Below are 23,844 nucleotides of genomic sequence, written 5' to 3'. Positions count from 1 at the left end.
AGTATGTGGACGGACACTGTATCAAAACACACTAGGAGTTCAAATGCCTTTTGCGATCCATAGAGGCGTTATTGGACACCTTCAGTGAGTAACTTCCCCATGTCCTGTCCCATCCCCTCCCCAGTGTATCCCAGCATGCCCTGCTCTAATCCACAGCGCCACTGATCACCGCTGATCCCTGAGAGCTCTACGCTCCCCCTGGGCCATAGATTAGCATATATATGAGCCAGAACCTCCTTAGTAGAGCACACACACGTGCTGGAGCTTACACACACACACACACACACACACACACACACACACACTCACACACACAGAGACAGACAGACAGACAGACACAGACAGGCAGACAGGCAGACAGACAGACAGACAGACAGACAGACAGACAGACAGGATGTGATATAAGAGCCCAATGGATACCCTCTATACGGAACAAGGAGATATGAACCACACCTACTGTACATGTCACACCGCTTAGATGGAAGGGTTATGAAGCCTTTATGTTTACAGGACACATACATGTCACAAGTTAGGATTTGGGCTGTAGTGCTTTTATTGTGATCCAGTGCAGTGCTGGTACAACTGCCCAGACCTACACACACACACACACACACACACACTCTCAGACAGTTCATCTTCTAGAACATTTAGGGTGTCCCCGGGAGCCGAGAGGGGGCTTAACTCCAGTCTGTGCCTAAGCTTCGCCATCAAAGGCCACTTATAAGTTCTCTCTCTCTCTCCTCTCTATTTTACTCTTTCTTTGTCTCTCTCTCTCTTTCTATTTTCTCTCTCTCTCCCTCTCTCTTTCTTCTTTCTTTCTCTCTCTCTCTCTTGTCTTTCTCCTTTTCTCTCTCTCCCTCTCTCTTTCTTCTTTCTTTCTTTCTCTCTCTCTCTTATCTTTCTTCTTTTCTCTCTCTCCCTCTCTCTTTCTTCTTTCTTTCTCTCTCTCTCTTATCTTTCTCCCTTTCTCTCTCTCTCACTCTCTCTTTCCATTACAGCCTCTGTCTGCTCTTTCATAATGGCTACAGAAAGTAGTTGAGAATAATGATGGACCAGCACATACAGGGATGAGGATCGCTAAAAGGGGACCATTTAAAAAACTCACACAAGTTAATGGCCACACTAAAAAAAATCTTACCTTCATTTTGATCCCGCCAAGCAAAGGGCCTTATTATTTTTTATACAGGTGTAGGATTTAATTTGATCACCCTGATGCAGGAGAACTTTCCTGCAATGCAAGACATTTAAAACGTGTAGTGTATTTGAGATTTAAAAAGGCTTCTGAAGTTTGTCATTTCCCCTTTGAAATTTCAGACCAGATTTTTTGTTCTACCCCTACAAAAATGTCCATTAATTATAATCCACATACTAATTCACATGACATTGTTGCTGGAGGATTATTTCCCTGCTGAAGCAAACTGGCTCAAATTGAGAGACTACATCTGTAGCTGAAGTTTTGTCTCTTAATGAAAATATGAATATAAAATGAAGAAAGCCTTAAGGTTCAGAGGTTAGCTATGTCCATACACTTTTTACAAATGTTAAATATCTGTGTGTGTGTGTGTGTGTGTGTGTGTGTGCGTGTGCGTGTGCGTGTGTGCGTGTGACAGGTGGAGGAGGCCTTGGAGGCAGTGAAAAATGCCACCAACGAGCAGGACCTGGCCAACCGCTTCAAGGAGTTTGGCAAGGAGATGGTGAAGCTCAACTATGTGGCTGCCCGCAGACAGCAGGTAACACAGACACACTCACACTGACAGGTAATAGTCAAATGAGCGTGTGGTACAGAGAAACGGGAAGACTGCTCACACACACACACACCCACACACACACACACACACACACACACACACACACACACACACACACACACACACACACACACACACAACTGTACCTCCAGCACCATTATCCCCTCTAACCGTCAGTGATGTGTTAAACCTCGAGATGATCAGATCCAGCCAGGGGAACTGTAGAATGAAACCAGTAGCCCGGGCCGACACATTTAAAAAACAGATAGATAGACGGAGAGCCCTTCGGCTCTTACCAAGACACAGCGAGGACTCTGATTCTCTATCATAGCAGTACATCGCACACACGCACTCGTGCACAAAGCAAGCTGAGACAGTCTCTGTCATGGCACTACATCACACCACTGTCTCTATAGCCAGCCTAGGGAGAGGGAAACGACTCTGCTCCCAGCACCAAGCTATGCTCTCGGTCATAACTGAACGCCTTCTCCAAAAGCACGTTTAAAAGCTGAGCTGTAGCCGTGGATTTGTGACTGTGCCGTAGCACACCGTTTCTGACCGAGGAATGACTGAGCTTGCGTCTCACATGGGGACACTGCTTTTGGGCAGGGCCCACAGACCTCAAAAGTCAAAAGGAGTGCACTAGATCGGGAACAGGGTGCCATTTGGGACACGTACGGGATGAGTTGAGCTGCCATCTCTCGGTTGGTTGACTCACATATCAGCGTACCTGGAAATGCCTCTTAAAACATCGCCATGGAAAAATAATTTCGGAATTCAGGGGAAATTGTTAATGTCTTTTAGTGCCTTCTTAAACCTCCACTAAGTTTGGGTACTTTTGGGAAGTGGCACGTCTTTCAGGGAGTGCTTTTTTTACCTTTCTTAGAAGGAGACCTCTTAATAATGCATACGTAGAGTTTTGACAGGAAATCCATGATAAGTAATGTGTTACACTCTCAGTCGGAACTGTTGGGTCACGGAAGTTGCACTCTTCGAGGGGACTGGCTTCACATGAAATGTACGTCTTTACATCAAGAAGGTCTGTCTATCAAGGCTTTATGGTGTGTGAATAGAATGCGCGTAGACCTATTGATTGCATGCAATTTAAAGCCTCAAGGTTGAACTTTCAAATCAACACACATCTTATGCCCACAATAATGGTACGTGACGATTCATTTGAGTGTGTTTCATGAAATATTCAGCCTTCGTTCGAATATTATCTTGAGAGTGATTTCAAACAAAGTGACAGTACCTCACACTTTTCTAATCAATTCCAATACTGCTTCAAAACAAATACGTTTAGTATCTTAGTCAAATTCTGCAGGTTTACTATGTTTATATGTAGCATGTCCTAACAAGTTCAGCATTTCCTAAGCAATATAACATTTCTTAACCAGTATCTCACATTTTCCTAACCAATATAACAATTCCTAACAATTATACAGCATTTCCTACAGTATATAACGTTTCCTAAACAGTTTACAACCTTTCCTAACCAATATACACCTTCCTAATAGACACACACCTTCCCAACCGTCCTAATATTGAGTTGCACCGCCCAATTTTGCCCTCAGAACAGCCGCAATTCGTCAGGCCATGGACTCTACAAGGTGTCTAAAGCGTTCCACAGGGATGCTGACCCATGTTGACTCCAATGCTTCCTACAGTTGTGTCAAGTTGGCGGGATGTCCTTTCGGTGGTGTACCATTCTCGATACACACAGGGAACAGTTGATCGTGAAAAACCCAGGAGCGCTGCAGTTCTTGATGCAAACCGGTGCAGTCTATGTCATGGAAAGAACAGGTGTCCCTAATGTTTGGTTTACTCAGTGTGTAACATTTCCTAACCATAACATTTTCTAGACAATATATAACATTTCCTAAACAGTACACATGTCCTAAACATTATACAGTATTTCCTAAACAGTCTACAACATTTCCTAACCAGTATATAGCACTTCCTGACCAGTATATAACATTTCCTAACTCACCCGTCTCGTTTTCAGGAGCTGAAAGACCCCCAGTGCCGGGACGAAATGGCAGCGGCACGCGGCGCCCTGAAGAAGAACGCCACCATGCTCTACACCGCCTCGCAGGCCTTCCTGCGCCACCCGGACGTGGCAGCCACGCGCGCCAACCGCGACTACGTCTTCAAGCAGGTGCAGGAGGCCATCGGGGGCATCAGCAGCGCCGCCCAGGCCACCTCGCCCGGCGACGAGAAGCACGGCCACGCTGGCATCGGCGAACTGGCCGCGGCCCTCAACGAGTTTGACGTGAGTACCGTAACCGATTTGGCTCTCCTCAGCCCCCGTGATGAAGTCGGAAGCGTTGTGTGGAGTTCTACGGTGTCTGCAAGGCTGTGAGTCTGGCTGTGGTCTATTTCTAAGGCCGTGCCCAGGTGGGTCCCAGGCAGTGGTTTCCGTTTCCTCCCCTTCCTCTCTCTGTGCTCTGTGGCTACATCACAAGTATTAGCCTTGTATCCATGTGTTCTCCAAAAGGGCAACCGTTCTGGCAAAGCGTCTTTGAAACGGATTCTTGTATTGTATTGATGCTTTTTTGGGCAGACACGTTAGAGTGTTTGACAGTTGTCCAGAGTACTTTACACTTGATTTACTCTACGGTACTGTACACCCATGGACTTGCACAGAGAGACAGAACAGTGAATGCAGCTGACTAGCATTACCACTGAATCCATCCGCTGATATACTCTCACATTCCGTCACCACACTCCCCCAAAGCCTCGAAAGATCTGGATTCAGAGAGACTTTTGCTCTCTTTTTCAACAAACTGCTTGGGTTGTCTCTGTTGCCTCTGCTTTCATAATAGATTGCTTTGACACCCTTTTCATGACGTACGACGTGATAAGGCTCTATCTGCAACCGCAGCCAACAATTATATCAGACCATGAATTATTCAACTAACATTTGCAAAGGGAGAGAGAGTCACAGAGGCACACAAACACTAACGCACGCGCACACACACACACACACAGACACACAGCCAGACAAGACACACAAACACACTTCCGTTTCCCACCTCAGGTGTGTGGGACTGACTTTCCCAAATTCATCTCTTCAGTCTTTTGATTCCCCAACACAGCCTGCGATACCATCACGTACGTATTGCATATCGTCTGTTATTTCCTGTGTGATGATATGATTTACAGTAACTTCGACAGATGACTTAATTCACCTTGCGTACGGGCTGAGCATTTCTAAACGTCGCTATTGGATCAAAGGATTACTCTGAGGCAGGTAATTTACAAGCTGAACAAATGGCACCTCAGCAGATAAGTCCGTGTACATTATTGTGTATTGTCCTATCTAGTGTACTACTTTTGACCAGAGCCCTACGAGCACCATATAGGGAACAGGGTGCCGTGAAACCCTGCTGTTTTCATTCATCTCTGTATGTAATCTTTCATTTAACCTCCCTTTAAGTACACATGTTTTCATGCATCTCTGTATGTAATCTTTCATTTAACTTCCCTTTCAGTACACATGTTTTCATGCATCTCTGTATGTAATCTTTCATTTAACTTCCCTTTCAGTACACATGTTTTCATGCATCTCTGTATGTAATATTTCATTTAACTTCCCTTTCAGTACACATGTTTTCATGCATCTCTGTATGTAATATTTCATTTAACTTCCCTTTCAGTACACACACTGGCAGCACTGGAGGAATACATCAATTACAAGGATATTCCTAAATATTATTGCCAACTTGTACAAAGAAGTGGCGTCAAACGGTGGCAAATACCAGAATTGTTTCTGCTGCTTAGAGAAATATGACTAAATGCTCCCACCTAGTGGCCGACGACTGTAAATACACATTTGACTGATCACAGCGGATTGAATTCAGAGCAGTGCCCATCTCAGACTAGGAGTGCTGATCTAGAATCAGAGCGACTGGCTGTCTGTCGTCATACTGACTATACATGGACTGAAAGTGAACCGTCCTTATGATTAAATTAAAATGCAATTCAACATTCTTCATTAGATATGTAGTCATATATCAGATGCTCTTATCCAGAGCAACAAGAGTTAAGTGCCTTGCTCGGCAATTCAAACCAGCAACCTTTTGGCTACTGGCCCAACTTTCTTAACCACTAGGCTACCTGCCAACCCCATTTAAGTTACATACTAATAAGGAAATATATTTTGAGGGAGAATATTGAAAAAGTAATGATATCTAATGTGATTGGTTTGATTGATTGGGCATGTATTATTGTCATTGTAGTTCGAAGCGTGGCTTTGAATACATTAGCAGCTATTAAATGCATTTTTGGTTAATCTGATAGTGTTCCGTGTCATGAGTGTATTATGCCTGAAGTGTAAATTGGTTGTGCATGGGACCTTTAGTAGGCTGTAGTGCAACAAAAACACATCACTCGTGTGTTATCCTTTGGCTTGGCTAGCATACCATGTGGTTTGTGGTCCTCTTTAAGGTGTCCTCATGCTTCCCACCCTAAACGGTTCGGAACAGTTTGTGCATATATTATGACGACATTTTTCATGATTTGTTTATTTTATGGCTGTCTGTGACTACATTTGTCTCAGAGGTAAGCCGAAGTTTGAAAGCTAAGTCCACGCCTCTACGTCGGTGATTGGTCAACAGTAGGGATTCTTCAAGTCTTTGCTGTCATTCAGCGAGAGACGACTCGTTTTCATGCACGTTTTTCAAGGGAACCTAGAATGCAGATCACAGGAGGCTGCTGAGGGGAGGACGGCTCCTAATAATGGCTGGAACGGAGCATATGGATTGGCATCAAACACATGGAAACCATTGGAGTTGGATGTATTTGATACCAGTCCACATATTCCGTTCCAGCCATTACCATGAGCCTGTCCTCCCCAATTAAGGTGCCACCAACCTCCTGTGATGCAGACACCTTTACAGGGCATGATGTGCTGTAAATAGACCACAGGTAGACCGGTAGCTGAATTTAATTTGTATTATAGTGACCCCATGTGGCAAAGTTGAAAATTGCAAGCTTGTCTCTACAACTGTCACTCAACACCTGCAATGTAGATGAGGCTAACACTTCCTTAGATATATCAAATGCAAAGCCTAAACATCACATTGAATGTGTTAAACATTTTTCAAATGGTGGTGAATATATAGCCTGGTCCCAGATCTGTTATGGTGTTGTACAGACAACTCCTGTGGTCATTGGCTATACAGAACAAACAGATCTATACGTCTGGATATACATGATCGACATCCAAGATGACAGCTGTAAAGTTTGGCGTGTTGGCAGTGTTTTAATTTAAGATTTTAAAATATAACATTTATAGATACTGGCCCTTTTTGTACATCATGTTGATGTCCTTTCAACAAGGTATGCGGTTTTAAACAGAAGATCAGGCTGAAAGACCAGATTGGCACAAAGCATTTTGGCCACGGGAAATAAACCCTATTTAACACGTTCGTAAATATCCCAGCTGGCACAGTCCCTCCAAAAGGGCGATTAAGGTCGGAGGTAAACGCCAAATAGATGGTGGAAAACTGTCACGCCCTGACCTTAGAGAGCTTTTATGTCTCTATTTTGGTTTGGGGTGGGCATTCTATGTTCCTTTTTCTATGTTTTGTATTTCTTTGTTTTGGCCGGGTATGGTTCTCAAATCAGGGACAGCTGACTATCGTTGTCTCTGATTGGGAACCATACTTAGGTAGCTTTCCCCCGCCTATGTTTTGTTGGTAGTTGTTTTCTGTTTAGTGTTCTGCACCTGACATGACTGTTTCGGTTTCGTTTATTCACGTTGTTATTTTGTTCTAGTGTTCAGTTTAATAAAAGTCACGAACACTTACCACGCTACGCTTTGGGCCGATTCTTCCTCATCAGACGACGACGACCATTACAAAACCTCTGAATTACTCTATGCCTGTTACTGTCTGGACATGTTCATCAGTTCCCCGGCCCATTTTCTAGTGAGGAATCCATTGGAGCAGCGGCATGCTACAATGGAGAAAGACAGAAGGGTAGGAGCCCTCTCTTTCAGGTATGCATAATAAACAGGGAATTTACAGACCTTGATCCTGACAACCAACCTAATCCTCCTGCTTCCATCTGCTGTCCGAGCGCGACCAGGCAAGGATGCCGAGTGAGGCCCCAGACGAGACAGTCTGTTGTGCCGAATGGATGTGGAACGAAACGGGGATAGGGGCAGAGGACCTGAAAGGCAAGCCCTAGGTCAGATGGCAGGGTGAATCCTGGATGGAGCTTCAGTGCAGCGATTGGACTGCAGAGAGTCAACACTCATCTCAAGTGAACAATTTTAGCTGACAGTTTCAACAGATGAGGAGTACTTGACTCTAGAGAATGTGTTTCCCACGAGAAGGCGACCAATCCTTCATCTCGACGTTAGAAGCCTTCGCCTACACTCCAGTAACTGTAAGGTGGGAGGGCTTTGAAACATGGCTAGACGGTTCGATTAAAAAATGCTGAGATTGAAGTTGTAAATGATGTAGGAATTAGAAGAGACTGCGATCGCGAAGGCGGGGGAGTTTGTATTTATGTAAGATCAGATATTGGGTTCAACTATAGATCAGATTTAAGCCCTGACTTAATTAACTATAGATCAGATTGAAGCTGTGTGGTTGGACATTATATTACCAAAATGCAAACCCATTATAGTCGGAACCTGTTACAGACCACCAGAACAGCATAAGGTTTATGAATTGTTGGAGGAGACTTGTTCAAACTGTACAGATTTTGGTAAATCAAATGTTCTTGTTAATGGTGATTGTAAATGTAATACAGACATCCTCAAAAAGGAAAATGCAACTTTTTAAAGCTCTTAAGAATTGATGTAATCTGTTTTCTTTACACCAGCTGATTAATCAGCCCACCAGGGTCTGTCCTTCTACCCAAACCATCATTGACTTTGTGTCGGTGTCGGATAGATCAAAGATGTCAAACAGTGGGGTTGTAAACTATGGGCTCAGCGAGCCTTGCATCATTTTTCTGTACAAGGAAGGTTCATAAAACTGTTTTTAATTGTCATAACTCCAATAAAAATGAGGTCTATGAAGAGCTATAGTGCAGATGTTTTTGTTCATTGTTTGAGCAAATTGGACTGGTCTGCCTTATTAAAATGCAATGAGGTGAAAAATGCCTGCAGCAATTTTAAATTATTGTTTTTAGATGCTGTAGACAAGGAGGCTCCAGAAAAAAAATGTTAGAACTAAGCAAAGAACAGAACCATGGATAAACAATAAGATTTTAAAGGCAATTAAGCTTAGATATGAACGCTTTGTAGAGTTCATGAAATCCAGGGCAGATTGTATTATTTATAAACATTAAGAAATTAGGTTAAGAGGATGATAGAGAAGGCCAAGAAAGATTATTTTAATGTCAACATATTTGAGAATGGCGTGTGAAGCTGTTTGGTTACGGTAACGGATTCAAGCTCAACGTCTTAGCTTGGACTTTGGAGGAAAGGTCACATCAGGCAAGACTGTGGTTGCTGCAGACAGTCTGAATAGCAATTTTACGACTATAGCTAATACATTAGTTAGAGTTACCTTGTCAGTCAGATTTTTATGGGGAAAGTCAAGTCCAGCAGTGTTGCTCGCAGCAGGGGATTCAAGTCGGGGCAGCAGGGTAGCCTAGTGGTTAGAGCGTTGGCCTAGTAACCGGAAGGTTGCAAGTTCAAACCCCCGAGCTGACAAGGTACAAATCTGTTGCCCTTGAACGTCATTGAAAATAAGAATTTGTTCTTAACTGACTTGCCTAGTTAAATAAAGGTTTTAATTTTTTTTTTAAGTCTGAGTCAACTGTGCTAAAGAGGCTGAAAGAACTTGACCATTGCAAATGAACTGGCCTTGACAACATTCCTCCTAGATTCCTAAAGGAAGCTGCGGTAATTATCACCCCCTGTGTAACTCACGTTGTGAATCTGTCTGTTGAACTAGGGTGTTTTCCCAGTGAACTAAAACGTGCAAGGGTCATTCCTCAACAACAACAAAATAATAAGTTAGATCAAGGAAACTATCGGCCTGTGTGTCTTTATGATGGTGATTATTATGTTCAAGCAGATTATATTTCCTTACATAACCTGCCACAGTATATGAGCTCCAATCTGGCTTTAGGAAATCCCATTCCACCCACACTGGCCTACTATATCTAACTGACGACATCAGGAAGGAAGTAGGTGGAGGGACATTTTGTGTTGTGTTATGTTATGCTAGATCTCCAAAAGGTGTTTGATACAATGGATCATGAGATTCTGTTACTTAAACTAATAGCTATGGGCTTTAACGACATAGCCGTAAAATGGGTTAGCTCTTATCTGCAAGGAAGAGAACAGATGGTGGATGTATATGGGACCCTGTCTAAACCAATAAATCTTGAACTGCGGGGTACCCCAAGGGAGTGTGCTGGGTTCACTTTTCTTTCTGCGTATATAAATGATCTGAAATCTGCATGTATATTTTTCCTCTATGCAGATGGTTCTGCACTGTTGGTTTCCCACAAAGACATAAAAGTGGTTGAGAAAGCTGAGCTTCTGAATGTCAGCAAATGCCTATATGACAACAAGCTGTCACTTCATCTTGGAAAAACAGAGTCCATATTGTTCGGGTCCAAAGGGAAACTGAGGAAATCCCCAAATGTTAAGGTGGTAGTAGGTGACATAACAGCAAAATACGTTGCATCCTGCAGCACTAACTCAAAAGTTTTGGGACACTAAAGTCCATGGAGAATAAGACCACCTCCTCTCAGCTGCCCACTGCACCGAGGCTAGGAAACACTGTCACCACCGATAAATCCATGATTATCGAGAATTTCAATAAGCATTCCTCTACGGCTGGCCACGCGTTCCACATGGCTACCCCAACCCCGGCCAACAGCTCTACACCCCCTTCTCCTTAACCCAAATCCCTACAAATCAGCTGGGCTAGACAATCTGGACCCTCTCTTCCTAAAATTATCCGCCGCCATTGTCGCAACCCCTATTACTAGTCTGTTCAACCTTGCTTTCGTATAGTCTGAGATTCCTAAAGATTGGAAAGCGGCCTCGTTCATCCCCCTCTTCAAAGGGGGAGACACTCTAGACCCAAACTGTTACAGACCTATCTCCTATCCTGCCCTGCCTTTCTAAAGTCTGTGAACAAACAGATCACCGACCACGTCGAATCCCAACGTACCTTCTCCGCTATATGCAATCCGGTTTCCGAGCTGGTTACAGGTGCACCTCAGCCACGCTCAAGGTCCTAAACGATATCATAACCACCATCGATAAAAAACAGTACTGTGCAGCCATCTGGCCAAGGCTTTCGACTCTGTCAATCACCACATTCTTATCGGCAGACTCAGCAGCCTTGGTTTCTCTAATGATTGCCTCGCCTGGTTCACTAACTACTTCAGTGTTCAGTGTTCAGTGTGTCAAATCGGAGGGCCTGTTGTCCGGACCTCGGGCAGTCTCTATGGGGGTGCCACAGGGTTCAATTCTCGGGCCGACTTTTTCTTTGTATGTATCAGTGATGTCGATCTTGCTGCTTAGGATTTTTTGATCCACCTCAACGCAGACGACACCATTCTGTATACATCTGGCCTTTCTTTGGACACTGTGTTAACAAACCTCCAAACGAGCTTCAAAGCCATACAACACTCCTTCCATGGCCTCCAACTTCTCTTAAACGCTAGTAAAACTAAATGCAACCGATCGCTGCCCGCATAGCATCACTACTCTGGACGGTTCTGACTTAGAATATGTGGACAACTATAGTTTTGGAAAGTCGGTTAGGACACCTACTTCTTGCATGACACAAGTAATTTTTCCAGCAATTATTTACAGACAGATTATTTCAATTATAATTCATTCCCTGTATCATAATTCCAGTGGGTCAGAAGTTTACATGCACTAAGTTGAATGTGCCTTTAAACAGCTTGGAAAATTCCAGAAAATGATGTCAGGCTTTAGAAGCTTTTGATAGGCTAATTGATACAGTGCCATGCGAAAGTATTCGGCCCCCTTGAACTTTGCGACCTTTTGCCACATTTCAGGCTTCAAACATGAAGATATAAAACTGTATTTTTTTGTGAAGAATCAACAACAAGTGGGACACAATCATGAAGTAGAACGACATTTATTGGATATTTCAAACTTTTTTAACAAATCAAAAACTGAAAAATTGGGCGTGCAAACTTGGGCGTGCAGCAAACTCTATCCAGAAGTTCAGTGAGGATCTCTGAATGATCCAATGTTGACCTAAATGACTAATGATGATAAATACAATCCACCTGTGTGTAATCAAGTCTCCGTATAAATGCACCTGCACTGTGATAGTCTCAGAGGTCCGTTAAAAGCGCAGAGAGCATCATGAAGAACAAGGAACACACCAGGCAGGTCCGAGATACTGTTGTGAAGAAGTTTAAAGCCGGATTTGGATACAAAAAGATTTCCCAAGCTTTAAACATCCCAAGGAGCACTGTGCAAGCGATAATATTGAAATGGAAGGAGTATCAGACCACTGCAAATCTACCAAGACCTGGCCAGAGATGAAGACCTGATCAGAGATGCAGCCAAGAGGCCCATGATCACTCTGGATGAACTGCAGAGATCTACAGCTGAGGTGGGAGACTCTGTCCATAGGACAACAATCAGTTGTATATTGCACAAATCTGGCCTTTATGGAAGAGTGGCAAGAAGAAAGCCATTTCTTAAAGATATCCATAAAAAGTGTTGTTTAAAGTTTGCCACAAGCCATCTGGGAGACACACCAAACATATGGAAGAAGGTGCTCTGGTCAGATGAAACCAAAATTGAACTTTTTGGCAACAATGCAAAACGTTATGTTTGGCATAAAAGCAACACAGCTGAACACACCATCCCCACTGTCAAACATGGTGGTGGCAGCATCATGGTTTGGGCCTGCTTTTCTTCAGCAGGGACAGGGAAGATGGTTAAAATTGATGGGAAGATGGATGGAGCCAAATACAGGACCATTCTGGAAGAAAACCTGATGGAGTCTGCAAAAGACCTGAGACTGGGACGGAGATTTGTCTTCCAACAAGACAATGATCCAAAACATAAAGCAAAATCTACAATGGAATGGTTCAAAAATAAACATATCCAGGTGTTAGAATGGCCAAGTCAAAGTTCAGACCTGAATCCAATCGAGAATCTGTGGAAAGAACTAAAAACTGCTGTTCACAAATGCTCTCCATCCAACCTCACTGAGCTTGAGCTGTTTTGCAAGGAGGAATGGGAAAAAATGTCAGTCTCTCGATGTGCAAAACTGATAGAGACATACCCCAAGCGACTTACTGCTGTAATCGCAGCAAAAGGTGGCGCTACAAAGTATTAACTTAAGGGGGCTGAATAATTTTGCATGCCCAATTTTTCAGTTTTTGATTTGTTAAAAAAGTTTGAAATATCCAATAAATGTCGTTCCACTTCATGATTGTGTCCCACTTGTTGTTGATTCTTCACAAAAAAATACAGTTTTATATCTTTATGTTTGAAGCCTGAAATGTGGCAAAAGGTCGCAAAGTTCAAGGGGGCCGAATACTTTCGCAAGGCACTGTATAATTTGAGTCCATTGGAGGTGTACCTGTGGGTGTATTTCAAGGCTTACCTTGAAACTGAGTGCCTCTTTACTTGACATCATGGGACAATCAAAAGAAAAAATGTAAACCTCCACAAGTCTGGTTCATCCTTGGGAGCAATTTCCAAACGCCTGAAGGGACCAGGTTCATCTGTACAAATAATAGTACGCAAGTACAAACACCATGGGACCACGCAACCGTCATACCGCTCAGGATGGAGACGCGTTCTGGCCGTTCAGCAAGGAAGAAGCCACTGCTCCAAAACCGCCATTAAAAAACAGACTACGGTTTGCAACTGCACATGAGGACAAAGATCATACTTTTTGGAGAAATGTCCTCTGGTCTGATGAAACAAAAATAGAACTGTTTGGCCATAATGACCATCGTTATGTTTGGAGGAAAAAGGGGGAGGCTTGCAAGCCAAAGAACACAGTCCCAACCGTGATTGAGAACCACTTCAGACAGCCATAGACTTCACTAGAACACCCCACTAAGCTACAATCCCAACACACCACATACAAAAACCCATGCCACACCCTGGCCTGACCAAAATAAATGAAGATAAACACAAAATACTTTGACCAGGGCGTGACAATAGTGTTATGGACTGTACATTTGTTTATTCCATGTGTAACTCTCTGTTGTTGTTTTTGTCGCACTGCTTTGCTTTCTCTTGGCCAGGTCGCAGTTGTAAATGACAACTTGTTCTCAACTTGCCTACCTGGTTAAATAAAGGTGAAATAAAAAAGAAGTAAACTTAGTTAATTATCTTGTATGTGTGCTAGATAACCATCTGACAGGGGAGAGCATGGCACAAAAATGTATCTTTAAAGTGAACCAGAAAATGTGGTTTCTGGCTATATCCTCCAAAGAACTCAATAAGAATGCAATGGTGGCATTGGCAGGGGCTCTTGTTCAGTGAATTCCAACCGCTCCCTCTACTGTGCCAATGTTACCTTCTCTGCAAAGGTACATGTTATGGTAATTCGATCTACTTTGCTTTTTATGTAAAACAGTTTGGCTTTCAGAAAGCAAAAAGTGCAAAGCTAATTTGATTCCAGTAGGTAGGCAACAGTTAAATGAGACAAATTGCCCTCTGCCAGTCAGTGTGTGCTCCCCTGAAGCTGCTCGTTCATGATTGATTCCTGCTACACTATACCACACAGCCCCAGCCTGTAGACGGAGACACTATATGTTAGGCAATGCAACGGCTGGACACACATACGCGAAGAAACACACACACACACACACACAAACACGTACACTCCTGTAGGACGATACACAGGTCGTAGGGGTTTATGCACGTCCATGCGCAAACACACACACACACATCCACAGTGCACACACATTGATTTCAGTAATGGAACTCTTCAGGAGATGGGTGTGTGTGATGACGGGGTCGATCAGTCCTGGTCTGCATCCCTAATGGCACCCTATTCCACATCTAGGGAAAACCAGGCTCTGGTCAAAAGTAGTGCACTTTATAGGGAATAGGGTGTCATTTTGGTGTCCTCAGACTGGGTCAGTCTCTTTCTTGTCACCTCGGTGGACTGGTCTGGACCGAACTGGACTGGGTTGGACTGAGCTGGACTGGAGTTAGAAGGGATGGAGGGATGGATGGAAGCGGAAATAGGCCCAGCCAATCTATTCACAAATGAGTGAAGCAATCTAAAGGGAAGGCTGTTTGTTGATGTGAAGGAGGATAGCTGTGTAGTTTGTGTATCAGATATATGATTTAGTCAAATGTATGTTGAGAGAATATTATATTTAACATTGGACACATTGTAGAAAGCATTGGCCACATTGTAGAGAGCATTGGACACATTGTAGAAAGCATTGGACACATTGTAGAAAGCATTGGACACATTGTAGAAAGCATTGGACACATTGTAGAGAGCATTGGACACATTGTAGAAAGCATTGGACACATTGTAGAAAGCATTGGACACATTGTAGAGAGCATTGGACACATTGTAGAGAGCATTGGACACATTGTAGAGAGCATTGGACACATTGTAGAGAGCATTGGACACATTGTAGAGAGCATTGGACACATTGTAGAAAGCATTGGACACATTGTAGAAAGCATTGGACACATTGTAGAAAGCATTGGACACATTGTAGAAAGCAGTGGACTCCGGTAGCCTCTTCACGGTCTTCCCTCTTACTTTCTTCAATTTTTCAATCCAGCGTTTATTTTGTAATTGCATTTTGCATCAAAACACCCCCGCCCCCTTCCCTCCAACACCTAGCCCCTGATCAGAACCCCCCCCCCTTCCCTCCAACGCCTAGCCCCTGATCAGAACCCCCCCCCCTTCCCTCCAACGCCTAGCCCCTGATCAGAACACCCCCCCCCCCTTCCCTCCAACACCTAGCCCCTGATCAGAACACCCCCCCCCTTCCCTCCAACACCGATCCCCTGATCAGAACACCCCCCCCTTCCCCCCAACACCTAGCCCCTGATCAGAACACCCCCCCTCCCCCTTCCCTCCAACACCTAGCCCCTGATCAGAACACCCCCCCCCCCTTCCCTCCAACGCCTAGCCCCTGATCAGCACACCCCCCCCCTTCCCTCCAACACCTAGCCCCTGATCAGAATACCCCCCCCCCCTTCCCTCCAACACCTAGCCCCTGATCAGAACACCCCCCCCCCCTTCCCCCCAACACCTAGCCCCTGATCAGAACACCCCCCCCCCCCCCCCCTCCCCCTTCCCTCCAACACCTAGCCCCTGATCAGAGAGAATGTAATATGTCAGACGACAGAGCATGTCGCATGCTTACTCTTCCTCACCTCCCCAGGCCAAATGAATATTCATCACTCACAGAACCAACCTGCACTCCAGTCCAGGGGATGGTGTCTAATGAAAAACACGAACAAAGTACATCTCTCCTATTATTTTAGATCAAATATCCTTATTTTATTACTCCATCTATTACTCCACCTTTTCTCATTTCTGCGAACTCCTTCTCTACCAAAGCTAATGAATCCCACACAGTGACCTTTGGAGAAGGAGCAGGCAAATGACACTGCTCTGCAGTAGATGTTAGCCAAGCTATATTGAATGTATTGTTAGTCTGTGTGTACTCAGTACCGCCTCTCTGCGTTGACTCTTTGGAACGGGTATCAAACTTTTGCGTTTGAACGACGAGTTGAATGACATTTTTTTGGTATTTAGTATCGATATCCCCTGTCCCACAGAGTAAGGCCTGCAGTGGCCTGTCAAGGTCGAGCCATGACCAAACCTTCCCAAATTAAAAAGGGCTGGTTGAGCTCTTTTAAAATAACATATCTCTGTTCTCTCCCCTCTCCTCTCCTCATAGGAGCACACAGACAGACAAAGGTTAGCTGAGGTTATTGAGCAATGTGACACTCAGACTAGAGCTGAGGCTGGAGAAGGAGAAGGAGAAGGAGAAGGAGGAGGAGAAGGAGAAGGAGAGGAAGAAGGAGGAGAAGGAGAGGGAGAAGGAGGAGAAGGAGAGGGAGAGGGAGAAGGAGAGGGAGAGGGAGAGGGAGAAGGAGGAGAAGGAGAGGGAGAAGAAGGAGAAGGAGAGGGAGAAGAAGGAGAGGGAGAGGGAGAGGGAGAAGGAGAGGGAGAAGGAGAGGGAGAGGGAGAGGGAGAGGGAGAAGGAGGAGAAGGAGAAGGAGAAGGAGAGGGAGAGGGAGAGGGAGAGGGAGAGGGAGAGGGAGAGGGAGAAGGAGAAGGAGAAGAAGGAGGAGAAGGAGAGGGAGAGGGCAAAGGAGAAGGAGGAGAAGGAGGAGAAGGAGAGGGAGAAGGAGAGGGAGAAGGAGAAGGAGAGGGAGAAGGAGAAGGAGAGGGAGAAGGAGAAGGAGAGGGAGAAGGAGAAGAAGGAGAGGGAGAGGGAGAAGGAGAAGGACAGATGGAAATGAAAGGGCAGCTTATGAATAAGACTCCTCCTGACAAAACACTTTTAACATGAGAAGGTCAACTCAGGACATTTACTGGTAGCTACCTGAACCCGAAAGATCCATTCATGTCCTTTTAAATCATATTTTTTTTCCTTTAGGTTGTCCGATTTGAGGTTCAAATACATCTTTCATGAAGGAGAACGTACCTTTTAGGCTATCAACCTCAAATGACCCTTTGACTCCCTGATGAGAAAGCCGTGGGTATGGTGAGGGAGACCTGTTGGTTCCTCCAAAAGGCCAAAGCCGTACTTCATAATATTTTTAGAGAAGGGAGGAGGGTTGATTGATTTTATTTGACAGCCCCTATGTATTGCACCTATTGCTCCTATTTGGGGGGGGGGGGTACTGGAGACTTCAGCTCGCACTCATATGTCCATAGACCATAGTAGCTCACACTAGTGAGCCCAGCCACAGACCCACAGTGGGTTGCTAGCTATGAACCGGGAGTGCATTAGGTCTGCTTTATAGGGGACTGGCTGGCTGGCTGACTGACTGGCTGGCTGGCTGGCTGGCTGACTGACTGGCTGGCTGGCTGACTCACTGACTGGCTGATGGGCTGACTGGCTGACTGGCTGACTTCTGTGATGACTGGGACTAGCCAAAGTCACACACACTAACGTTGCCTGCGCATGCAAACATTGACAGAGAGACCTACAGTATAGATAGACAGACAGGCAGACATACTCTCCCCTCTCTCTATCACTGTCCCTCCCCATCTCTCCGGCCTTGTGCTGCATTGAGCTACTGTACTAGCACACAGAGCCTTTTAAATATTGGCCCTCGGGGCCTCTGTCTCCCATTCAGATGAAATGGAACACCTAGAGCCATCGGCATTTGGATTGCAGAACAGGGCTAGCCGTGAATCACTGTTTGAGTCCCAAATGGCACCCTATACCCTATTTCCTATTCCATATATAGTGGCGTACGTTTGGCGAAATGGGCCATGGTCAAAAGTAGTGCACTGTATATTGAACAGGGTGCCATTAGAGACGCATCCACTATGTACACACAGAGCTAGAGTGAATATGCAACATTACAGCAATAATTACTCTTGGTAATGTCATGCAGTTAGTTGAAAGCTAACGCACGCACGCGCGCACACACACACACACACACACCAACGGGATCTGACTGTCAAGCCAGGATACAAAGCAAGCTTCTTCCTTCGACCTGTTTGGTTGTACTGCTGTCTTCCCGTTAGTTGATATGAGCGGAGTTAGATGAGGAACGATGCCTCTGTCGGCGCCCTGCAGAGCTCTTTAATGTAATTGCGTTTCACATCAAAATGATTGCCTCAAAGCTCCCCTCAGTCAATCCCTTTTACCCTTCTAGTAGCAAATGAGATGAGACTCTGGCTTTTGAGCTGCTGGACACACACACACACACACACACACACACACACACACACACACACACACACACCAAACCAAACCAAACCAAACCAAACCAAACACACACTCACACAAACACACGCACACACACAAACAGACGCATGCACACACACACACACACACACACACACAACTATACACTTGGACGGGCTCGTGGTGATGACTGGAGCGGAATCAGTGGGATGGTTTCAAACACATCAAACGCATGGTTTCCATGGTTTCCATGGTTTCTATGTGTTTGATGCCATTCTATTCGCTCCCTTCCCGGACATTATTTTGTGGCGTTCTCCCCTCAGCAGCCTCCATTGACACACACACACACACATTTGGACATCTATCAATATGGCAGGATTGGCTCCAACAGTGGACACACACACACACACACACACATTTGGACAACATCTATTAATACGGCAGGATTGTCCGGCGGTCGGCCTTTACGTGTCACATTGGCTTTGCTGCTATCAGATGTCTGTTTAAATCGTATTTGACCCTCTACTTGAAGTGAAAAGGCAGAAACAGGAGCTTCCACAGTACAGCCAGTACACCAGTAGGGGGCATTGCTGTATCACTTTTCAATCCATTATTTTTTTTAAATCCCTTTTCCAGTGGCTTCTTTCTTAACTGCTTAGAGAGAGAGAGACAGAGAGCGAGACAGACCAGAGAGAGACAGAGAGCGAGACAGACGAGAGAGAGAGAGAGAGAGCGAGACAGACGAGAGAGAGAGCGAGACAGACCAGAGAGAGAGAGAGAGAGCGAGACAGACCAGAGAGAGAGAGAGAGAGAGAGCGTGAGACTGACCAGAGAAAGAGCGAGACAGACCAGAGAGAGAGAGAGAGCGAGACAGACCAGAGAGAGCGAGAGAGAGAGAGAGAGAGAGATCAGAGAGAGAGAGAGAGAGAGAGAGAGCAAGACAGAACAGAGAGCGAGTACGAGACAGACCAGAGAGAGAGCGAGACAGACCAGAGAAAGAGAGAGAGAGACCAGAGAGAGAGAGAGAGAGACAGATCAGAGAGAGAGAGAGAGAGCAAGACAGAACAGAGAGCGAGTACGAGACAGACCAGAGAGAGAGCGAGACAGACCAGAGAAAGAGAGAGAGAGACCAGAGAGAGAGAGAGAGAGAGACAGACCAGAGAGAGAGAGAGAGCAAGACAGACCAGAGAGAAAGTATGAGACAGACCAGAGAGAGAGAGAGAGACAGAGAGAGAGAGACAGACCAGAGACCAGAGAGACAGAGAGAGACAGAGAGAGAGAGCCAGAGAGAGACAGACCAGAGACCAGAGAAAGAGAGAGAGACACAGAGAGAGAGAGAGACCAGAGACCAGAGAAAGAGAGGGAGACAGATAGAGAGAGCTGGAGATAGAGAGAGAGAGAGAGAGAGAGAGAGAGAGAGAGAGAGAGAGAGAGAGAGAGAGAGAGAGAGAGAGAGAGAGAGAGAGAGAGAGAGAGAGAGAGAGAGAGAGAGAGAGAGAGAGAGAGAGAGAGAGAGAGAGAGAGAGAGAGACAGATCAGAGAGAGAGAGAGAGAGCAAGACAGAACAGAGAGCGAGTACGAGACAGACCAGAGAGAGAGCGAGACAGACCAGAGAAAGAGAGAGAGAGACCAGAGAGAGAGAGAGAGAGAGACAGACCAGAGAGAGAGAGAGAGCAAGACAGACCAGAGAGAAAGTATGAGACAGACCAGAGAGAGAGAGAGAGACAGAGAGAGAGAGACAGACCAGAGACCAGAGAGACAGAGAGAGACAGAGAGAGAGAGACAGAGAGAGACAGACCAGAGACCAGAGAAAGAGAGAGAGACACAGAGAGAGAGAGAGACCAGAGACCAGAGAAAGAGAGGGAGACAGATAGAGAGAGCTGGAGATAGAGAGAGAGATAGACCAGAGAGAGAGAGAGAGAGAGAGAGAGAGAGAGAGAGAGAGAGAGAGAGAGAGAGAGAGAGAGAGAGAGAGAGAGAGAGAGAGAGAGAGAGAGAGAGAGAGAGAGAGAGAGAGAGAGAGAGAGAGAGAGAGAGAGAGAGAGAGAGAGAGAGAGAGAGAGAGAGAGAGAGAGAGAGAGAGAGAGAGAGCCTGCCCTACACCTCTAGCTAGTAGTGTAGCATTAACGAGATGTAGGCTAGGGTACATAACTCCTGGTGTTTGATGTAGATGTTATTGGTCTATTTAACCTATTCCATTTAAAAAAAAAATTAGGACGCCTTTAGGTATTGCAAAATGATTTGATAAAAACATTGAATTTGGTCTTTACTGCTGTAGCCCATAGAAACACATTGAATAGCACATTCATAATGTGTTACTTAGATTGACACACGAGACTCTTACAGATGAAATGCTCCACCGCTAGCTAATTGCTAGGTGCTGCTGAGCTGACCAAAGATAATAATGTTGGTCTTCAGTGGGTGTGTTTTGTGTTTGCGTGTGTTGACCCCTGACCTTTCGTCTGGTGGCTAGTGGATACTTACTCATTCAGCCTCTTCTCCAGCTACCCACTGAGAGAACCCAGTCAGCATTCCTTTCCTCTCCTCCCTCGTTCCCTCCCTCCCTGAGCCGGCTGGAGAGGCACTTCTCTCTCTCTCACACACACACACACACACACACAGACACACACACACACACACACACACACACACACACAGGCTCCTGCGTACGCGTGGTGCAGTGCCGTGGAGCCTGCGGCAGAGATCCAAGTCAGTCTGGATTATTTGACGTGTGTTGCTGTTGTTTTCATCTTTACGTCCTCCCGGCTGTTTTCTGTTCAGATACTTTCTATCTGATGTGTAGGTGTGAGACATTATTTTCTACCTGCCATGATGTTCTTTATCTGTCAGTGTGTGTGTGTGTGTGTGTGTGTGTGTGTGTGTGTGTGTGTGTGTGTGTGTGTGTTTGGGGCATTCAGTGCAGCATCAACAAGGTACTTACCTACATAACAGAGCACTGCTCAAAAAAATAAAGGGAACACTTAAACAACACAATGTATCTCCAAGTCAATCACACTTCTGTGAAATCAAACTGTCCACTTCGGAAGCAACAATGATTGACAATACATTTCACATGCTGTTGTGCAAATGGAATAGACAACAGGTGGAAATTATAGGCAATAACACCCCCAATAAAGGAGTGGTTCTGCAGGTGGTGACCAGACCACTTCTCAGTTCCTATGCTTCCTGGCTGATGTTTTGGTCACTTTTGAATGCTTGCGGTGCTTTCACTCTAGTGGTAGCATGAGACGGAGTCTACAACCCACACAAGTGGCTCATGTAGTGCAGCTCATCCAGGATGGCACATCAATGCGAGCTGTGGCAAGAAGGTTTGCTGTGTCTGTCAGCGTAGTGTCCAGAGAATGGAGGCGCTACCAGGAGACAGGCCAGTACATCAGGAGACATGGAGGAGGCCGTAGAAGGGCAACAACCCAGCAGCAGGACTGATACCTCCGCCTTTGTGCAAGGAGGAGCAGGAGGAGCACTGCCAGAGCCCTGCAAAATGACCTCCAGCAGGCCACAAATGTGCATGTGTCTGCTCAAAGGGTCAGAAACAGACTCCATGAGGGTGGTATGAGGGCCCGACGTCCACAGTTAGGGGTTGTGCTTACAGCCCAACGCCGTGCAGGACTTTTGGCATTTGCCAGAGAACACCAAGATTGGCAAATTCGCCACTGGCGCCCTGTGCTCTTCACAGATGAAAGCAGGTTCACCCTGAGCACATGTGACAGACGTGACAGTCTGGAGACGCCGTGGAGAACATTCAGCTGCCTGCAACATCCTCCAGCATGACCGGATTGGCGGTGGGTCAGTCATGGTGTGGGGTGGCATTTCTTTGTGGAGCCGCACAGCCCTCCATGTGCTCGCCAGAGGTAGCCTGACTGCCATTAGGTACCGAGATGAGATCCTCAGACCCCTTGTGAGACCATATGCTGGTGCGGGTGGCCCTGGGTTCCTCCTAATGCAAGACAATGCTAGACCTATTGTGGCTGGAGTGTATCAGCAGTTCCTGCAAGAGGAAGGCATTGATGCTATGGACTGGTCCTCCCGTTCCCCAGACCTGAATCCAATTGAGCACATCTGGGACATCATGTCTCGCTCCATGCACCACAGACTGTCCAGGAGTTGGCGGATGCTTTAGTCCAGGTCTGGGAGGAGATCCCTCAGGAGACCATCCGCCACCTCATCAGGAGCATGCCCAGGCATTGTAGGGAGGTCATACAGGCACGCAGAGGCCACACACACTACTGAGCCTCATTTTGACTTGTTTTAAGGACATTACATCAACGTTGGATCAGCCTGTAGTGTGGTTTTCCACTTTAATTTTGAGTGTGACTCCAAATCCAGACCTCCATGGGTTGATAAATTTGATTTCCATTGATAATTTTTGTGTGATTTTGTTGTCAGCACATTCAACTATGTAAAGAAAAAAGTATTTAATAAGAATATTTCATTCATTCAGATCTAGAATGTGTTATTTTAGTGTTCCCTTTATTTTTTGAGCAGTGTGTATATATACTTACAGGGATCCTAGCACCCTAGCCTTTTATCCACATCCATTATGTTCCATAACTGGATTGCACTAGCCTAGCGTAGCAATGAATCCTATTGAATCCTATTGAATCCTATTGTAGCAACTGTCTGTTACTGACTGACACACACAGACACACGACACTCTAAAGAAGACAGGTCTTAGGGGAGATCTGATTCACTCTGTCTGTGTAGGACAGCCAGTCACAATAGTCAGACGGGAGTGTGTGTGGGATATTATTTCTATTGGTGGATAAAAAGACGTCTCTCAAATTAGCAACTGGTGCCTGATATGGTGAACCTCATAAATGAGGTTTATGTCATGCCGCAGTGTCAGGTGTAGTATGTCATGCCGCAGTGTCAGGTGAGAGACGGATGCTTAGGAGGGTGCGTGTGTGTGTGTTTGTTTGTTTGTGCGCGTGTAATAGTAACAACATCCCCTCCCCTCACTCTCTGTCACTCAGTAGGGAGTGTGCCTCGTTGCCAATACCCACCAAGGGGAAGTGATTAGGGAGGTGTTTGGATGTTTTTGTCATGCAGATTTTGAAGGGGGTTTGATTATGGAATAGTCTGACTGTGGAACAAATCTGGTGTCAGGTTTTGTGTGTGTGTGTGTGTGTGTGTGTGTGTGTGTGTGTGTGTGTGTGTGTGTGTGTGTGTGTGTGTGTGTGTGTGTGTGTGTGTGTGTGTGTGTGTGTGTGTGCTCGCTCGTGCATTT

General features: G+C 45.5%; 1 protein-coding gene across 2 annotated transcripts in view; it reads left to right on the top strand.

Moving 5' to 3' along the window:
• ctnna2 (catenin (cadherin-associated protein), alpha 2) overlaps nt 1-23,844 on the top strand; it is a 665,994-nt gene that overhangs the window by 173,229 nt on the left and 468,921 nt on the right. For both annotated transcript variants that reach the window (XM_036933400.2, XM_036933401.2), the window contains 2 exons: nt 1,611-1,730; nt 3,754-4,020. In XM_036933400.2, coding sequence (XP_036789295.1) covers nt 1,611-1,730; nt 3,754-4,020 — 387 coding nt within the window. The remainder of the gene's footprint in view (nt 1-1,610; nt 1,731-3,753; nt 4,021-23,844) is intronic.

The sequence above is a fragment of the Oncorhynchus mykiss genome, chromosome 10 (assembly GCF_057628025.1).
Source record: "Oncorhynchus mykiss isolate SJ-2025 chromosome 10, ASM5762802v1, whole genome shotgun sequence".
In the NCBI taxonomy this organism is placed as follows: domain Eukaryota; kingdom Metazoa; phylum Chordata; class Actinopteri; order Salmoniformes; family Salmonidae; genus Oncorhynchus; species Oncorhynchus mykiss.
This window is presented reverse-complemented; position numbering and strand designations above follow the sequence as displayed.